This window comes from Oncorhynchus masou, chromosome 10, assembly GCF_036934945.1.
Source record: "Oncorhynchus masou masou isolate Uvic2021 chromosome 10, UVic_Omas_1.1, whole genome shotgun sequence".
Lineage (NCBI taxonomy): Eukaryota > Metazoa > Chordata > Actinopteri > Salmoniformes > Salmonidae > Oncorhynchus > Oncorhynchus masou.
The window spans coordinates 45,624,425-45,631,190 of record NC_088221.1 but is presented as its reverse complement, the minus strand read 5'-3'; the positions used below and the strand labels follow the sequence as shown (position 1 = coordinate 45,631,190).

The 6,766-nt window shown below is 46.3% G+C and overlaps 1 protein-coding gene across 1 annotated transcript; it reads right to left on the bottom strand.

Annotated features, from left to right (window-relative positions):
- Window positions 1-373: 373 nt before the first annotated feature.
- On the bottom strand, window positions 374-1,519 carry LOC135547010 (trace amine-associated receptor 13c-like). The gene has a single exon (XM_064975575.1). The coding sequence runs from the start codon at window positions 1,517-1,519 to the stop codon at window positions 560-562; it is 960 nt and encodes a 319-aa protein (XP_064831647.1). The 3' UTR covers window positions 374-559.
- Window positions 1,520-6,766: the final 5,247 nt, after the last annotated feature.

Below are 6,766 nucleotides of genomic sequence, written 5' to 3'. Positions count from 1 at the left end.
ACCCCTCCTAGGGACTGCATGGAAGAGCAACAGTAAGCCAGTGACCCAGCCCCTGTACTGGGTTAGAGGAAGAGAATCCCAGGGGAGAGGGCAACCGGCCAGGCAGAGACAGCAAGGGCGGTTCATTGCTACAGATCCTTTCCATTCACTTTCACATTCCTGGGCCAGACTACACTAAATCATATGAGCTACTAGAGGGTGATGTTACAGAACGTATGGAATGATCCATGACGTCCTCAAAATGTACTTTCAGAAATCTTACATACCATTTATCATTAATAACATGCATCAACCAGAGACTTTGGCATTTGGAATATACACCCCAAATTTATTACAATGTCTTTAACAAAAAAGCTAATGCCTTCTTAGGCCTTCTCCAAGTCATTCCTTTCCAAACCAGTCAAATCCTTCTGTATCAACATCACATGTATCTATTATGACAACACTGAGATAAGTAATGTCAGCGTATTGTTACATGAATGAGGCAATTACAACATAACAGTATAACATGACTATATCTAACCTGTGTTTGTCAAACTTATGAATAAAAACATAGGAACTATGAACGCCTAAACTTCACCCGAGTTAAAATGCGCTTAGCTGTCACTTTGAACCATGGATAAAAGAAAGCATAAATTATTGGATTGATTAAGGAATTAAGAAGTGGCAAAAAGCTGATGATGAATGATGATAAATTGTCAATTAAAAGAAAAAGTAAATACAAATGAAATGGAATCCAACAGCTTAGATAGGTGAAAACAACAATAGCTAGAGTTTTTGTTGCTTTTCTCTCAGACTTATTTGCCTGTACAGTTTTAACACCAGACACACTGACAGCCTCTTTTGAAAATACCTTTCTGGCCTGTGATCTGGCCACCACAAAGATGTTCATATAAAGTGTTATAATAATAGAGCACGGGACAACCATTGTAATTACAAGGTCAATTACAGTACCCCAGGTTACTCCTTCAACAATAAAACATTCTTTCAAACACCTACTTGGTACCTGTACATTTACAAAAATGTTTACAGTAGCAGCATAATATATGATACAACAACACCAGGTAATGGATATACAACACATCATTCTTGTTATTGTTATTTTAGAGTGGTACAATAAGGGATCACATACAGCAACATAGCGGTCAATAGATATCAAGACCAAATTGCCCAGAGATAAAGAAGCACATAAACAAGTGATGTAGAAATAAAACACACAGAAATATTCCCCAAAACCCCAGCATGGTTCCATTATTGCTACAGTCGTTACTGGTATCACAATCAGTCCCACCAGGAGATCTGACACAGCCAGAGAGAGGATGAGCAGGTTGGTTGGAGTGTGGAGCTGCTTGAAGTGAGAGATGGAGATGATCACCAGTATGTTCAAAAATACTGTAACTGCTGAAATCAATGAGAAGAAGATGTACAGTGTTATGTAGATAGATGTCCATAGCAAAGCCTTTCTGCAAGAAGAGTTTCTATCTTGAAAACAGTATTGAATATCTTCATGTTCCTCCATTTGTAATAAAGGATCAAAATGCTGAGGTCCTGCTCCTTCTTGGTCCTGTGTGTGACCCTGTCAGGTCCGCCTTCTGACAATCTCTGAGTTCTGCCTCCCTATTTATCCCTGATTCACTGACAGACACTCCCCTCTCCAGTGTCTCTCTCTACACACACACACACACACACACACACACACACACACACACACACACACACACACACACACACACACACACACACACAAAACAATAGTTGGTTACATAAATCATTTGTGAAAGCATGATGTAATGTGTGACAGGATTGGAAGTTTCTCTGCCCACCTTGCCTATCCTTCAGCCTTACTGATAGTTGGAAAAGGTACATTTTCTCAACTGAGCATTTTAAAGGGGAATATACAGTATGGGAGATGTTCTGGTCACTCAAAGGCTATTTTCCATGGGAAATAGGATAACTGTGCAGACTAACTGGTTTGGGTGATGTCAGTGCTTAGTTTGGACCATAATCCACAACCCCAGGAGACACGACGGCACATCACATGTCAGCTGGCCAGTGGTGGGTGGTAACAAAACAGATGGCACTGTGATAGACTGCATCTAATTTATTGAGTAACGTATTGGAGGCTATTTTGTAAATGACATCGCCGAAGTCGAAGATCGGTAGGATGGTCAGTTTTACAAGGGTATGTTTGGCAGCATTAGGCAGGTGCAGGTGCAGGCAGCAATCGATTGAAGAGCATGCATATAGTTTTACTTGTATTTAAGAGCAATTGGAGGCCAGGGAAGGAGAGTTGTATGGCATTGAAGCTCGTCTGGAGGGTTGTTAACACAGTGTCCAAAGAAGGGCCAGAAGTATACGGAATGGTGTCGTTTGCGTAGACGTGGATCAGAGACTTACCAGCATCAAGAGCAACATCATTGATGTATACAGAAAAGAGAGTCGGCTCACGAATTGAACCCTGTGGCACCCCCATGGAGACTGCCAGAGGCCAGGACAAGAGGTCCTCTGATTTGACACACTGAACTCAAACAGAGAAGTAGTTGGTGAACCAGGCAAGGCAATCATTTGAGAAACCAAGGTTATCGAGTCTGCCGATGAGGATGTGGTGATTGACAGAGTCGAAAGCCTTGGCCAGGTCAATGAATACGGCTGCACAGTATTGTTTCTTATCAATGGCAGTTAAGATATCGTTTAGGACCTTGAGCATGGCTGAGGTGCACCCATGACCAGCTCTGATTGCATAGCGTAGAAGGTATGGTGGGATTCGAAATGGTCGGTAATCTGTTGCTTGACTTGGCTTTCGAAGACCTTAGAAAGGCAGGGGAGGCTAGATATAGGTCTGTAGCAGTTTGGGTCAAGAGGATCCACCCCTTAGAAGAGGGGGGTGACCGCAGCTGCTTTCCAATCTTTGGGAATCTTAGACGACACAAAAGAGAGGTTGAACAGGTTAGAAATAGGGGTTGCAACAATTTCGGCAGATAAAACTAAATGCATGCTCTTCAACCGATCGCTGCCTGCCCGCCTGTCCAACATCACTACTCTGGACGGCTCTGACTTAGAATACGTGGACAACCACAAATACCTAGGTGTCTAGTTAGACTGGAAACTCTCCTTCCAGACTCACATCAAACATCTCCAATCCAAAGTTAAATCTAGAATTGGCTTCTTATTTCGCAACAAAGCATCCTTCACTCATGCTGCCAAACATACCCTTGTAAAATTGACCATCCTACCAATCCTCGACTTCAGCGATGTCATTTACAAAATAGCCTCCAATACCCTACTCAACAAATTGGATGCAGTCTATCACAGTGCAATCCGTTTTGTCACCAAAGCCCCATATACTACCCACCATTGCGACCTGTACGGTCTCTTTGGCTGGCCCTCGCTTCATACTCGTTGCCAGACCCACTGGCTCCATGTAATCGACAAGACCCTGCTAGGTAAAAGTCCCCCCTTATCTCAGCTCGCTGGTCACCATAGCATCACCCACCTGTAGCACGCGCTCCAGCAGGTATATCTCTCTGGTCACCCACAAAACCAATTATTTCTTTGGCTGCCTCTCCTTCCAGTTCTCAGTTCTCTGCTGCTCCTTCTTCACGATGCTGTCTGTGTGGGTGGACCAATTCAGTTTGTCTGTGATGTGTACGCTGAGGAACTTAAAACTTACTACCCTCTCCACTACTGTCCCATCGATGTGGATAGGGGGGTGTTCCCTCTGCTGTTTCCTGAAGTCCAAAATCATCTCCTTAGTTTTGTTGACGTTGAGTGTGAGGTTATTTTCCTGACACCACACTCCGAGGGTCCTCACCTCCTCCCAGTAGGCCATCTCGTCGTTGTTGGTAATCAAGCCTCGTCCACAAACTTGATGATTGAGTTGGAGGCGTGCGTGGCCATGCAGTCGTGGGTGAACAGGGAGTACAGGAGAGGGCTTAGAACGCACCCTTGTTGGGCCCCAGTGTTGAGGATCAGCGGGGTGGAGATGTTGTTACCTACCCTCACCACCTGGGGCGGCCCGTCAGGAAGTCTAGTACCCAGTTGCACAGGGCGGGGTCGAGACCCAGGGTCTCGAGCTTGATGACGAGTTTGGAGGGTACTATGGTGTTAAATGCTGAGCTGTAGTCGATGAACAGCATTCTCACATAGGTATTCCTCTTGCCCAGATGGGTTAGGGCAGTGTGCAGTGTGGTTGAGATTGCATCGTCTGTGGACCTATTTGGGCGATAAGCAAATTGGAGTGGGTCTAGGGTGTCAGGTAGGGTATAGGTGATATCGTCCTTGACTAGTCTCTCAAAGCACTTCGTGATGACGGAAGTGAGTGCTACCGTGCGGTAGTCGTTTAGCTCAGTTACCTTAGCTTTCTTGGGAACATGAACAATGGTGGCCCTCTTGAAGCATGTGGGAACAGCAGACTGGGATAAGGATTGATTGAATATGTCCGTAAACACACCAGCCAGCTGGTCTGCGTATGCTCTGAGGGCGCGGCTGGGGATGCCATCTGGGCCTGCAGCCTTGCGAGGGTTAAATGTTTTACTCACCTCGGCTGCAGTGAAGGAGAGTCCGCATGTTTTGGTTGCGGGCCGTGTCAGTGGCACTGTATTGTCCTCAAAGCGGGCAAAAAAGTTATTTAGTCTGCCTGGGAGCAAGACATCCTGGTCCCTTACTGGGCTGGTTTTCTTTTTGTAATCCGTGATTGACTGTAGACCCTGCCACAAACCTCTTGTGTCTTTTCCGGTTCCGGGTTGGAGCGAGCGGTCGCATCTACACTTCGGCCCGCAGGTAGTATAACTTTTCATTACATTTTCATTACATTTCATTATAGTACAACGGTTTGATTTGTCTAATCTTAGCAATTTCTTCTTAGCTAGTTACATAGCCGTCTTTGTATCAAAGATAATTGCGTAATTATCGTATTTCGTCGTCCTAACGTAGTCTACACTGCTATCTGCCTAGCAGCTAGCTAACGTCCGCCGTCTACTAGCACTGTAGAAACTATTACACTCAACTGAACGACTCGATTAGTGTAGTGTTAGCTAGCTACATAGTTGTCTTTGCTGTCTTCGTATCCAAGATAATTGTGTAGTTTAGAGTGTGTAGACTTAGAGTGATTATCTTAATTTACCGAGGTTAGCTAGCCAGCTATTTGTCGTCCTTAACGTAGGAGATACTGCTAGATAGCTAGCCAACAGCTAGCCAACGTCTACCGAATTGAACTTCAACTACCCGGTCAACATTCCGCTTCGCTCCACAGGTAGTATCACATTTTCATTTCACTTAATTACAGTACAACGGTTTGATTTGTTTGATCGTAGCTAGCTAGCTACATAGCCGTCTTTGTATCTAAGACAATTGTGTAGTCTAGAGCGATTTTCTAGGTTAGCTAGCCAGCTATTGTCGTTCTTTTAACGTAACGTAAAGTAATCAACACTGCTAGCTAGCCAGCTAGCCCCCGAATAGCAGCACTGTAGAAACTATTACACTCGACGGAACGACTTGATTAGTGTAGTGTCAACAACGCAGCCACTGCCAGCTAGCCTACAAAGTCAACAACGCAGCCACTGCCAGCTAGCCTACTCCAGCAGTACTGTATCATTTCAATCATTTTAGTCAATAAGATTCTTGCTACGTAAGCTTAACTTTCTGAACATTCGAGACGTGTAGTCCACTTGTCATTCCAATCTCCTTTGCATTAGCGTAGCCTCTTCTGTAGCCTGTCAACTATGTGTCTATCTATCCCTGTTCTCTCCTCTCTGCACAGACCATACAAACGCTCCACACCGCGTGGACACGGCCACCCTAATCTGGTGGTCCCAGCGCACACGACCCACGTGGAGTTCCAGGTCTCCGGTAGCCTCTGGAACTGCCGATCTGCGGCCAACAAGGCAGAGTTCATCTCAGCCTATGCCTCCCTCCAGTCCCTCGACTTCTTGGCACTGACGGAAACATGGATCACCACAGATAACACTGCTACTCCTACTGCTCTCTCTTCGTCCGCCCACGTGTTCCCGCACACCCCGAGAGCTTCTGGTCAGCGGGGTGGTGGCACCGGGATCCTCATCTCTCCCAAGTGGTCATTCTCTCTTTCTCCCCTTACCCATCTGTCTATCGCCTCCTTTGAATTCCATGCTGTCACAGTTACCAGCCCTTTCAAGCTTAACATCCTTATCATTTACCGCCCTCCAGGTTCCCTCGGAGAGTTCATCAATGAGCTTGATGCCTTGATAAGCTCCTTTCCTGAGGACGGCTCACCTCTCACAGTCCTGGACGACTTTAACCTCCCCACGTCTACCTTTGACTCATTCCTCTCTGCCTCCTTCTTTCCACTCCTCTCCTCTTTTGACCTCACCCTCTCACCTTCCCCCTACTCACAAGGCAGGCAATACGCTCGACCTCATCTTTACTAGATGCTGTTCTTCCACTAACCTCATTGCAACTCCCCTCCAAGTCTCCGACCACTACCTTGCATCCTTTTCCCTCTCGCTCTCATCCAACACTTCCCACACTGCCCCTACTCGGATGGTATCGCGCCGTCCCAACCTTCGCTCTCTCTCCCCCGCTACTCTCTCCTCTTCCATCCTATCATCTCTTCCCTCTGCTCATACCTTCTCCAACCTATCTCCTGATTCTGCCTCCTCAACCCTCCTCTCTTCCCTTTCTGCATCCTTTGACTCTCTATGTCCCCTATCCTCCAGGCCGGCTCGGTCCTCCCCTCCCGCTCCGTGGCTCGACGACTCATTGCGAGCTCACAGAACAGTGCTCCGGGCAG

Excerpts from the sequence above, each read along its gene's own strand:
- LOC135547010 (XM_064975575.1), bottom strand. The coding sequence starts at position 1,519 with ATGGAGGAACATGAAGATATTCAATACTGTTTTCAAGATAGAAACTCT.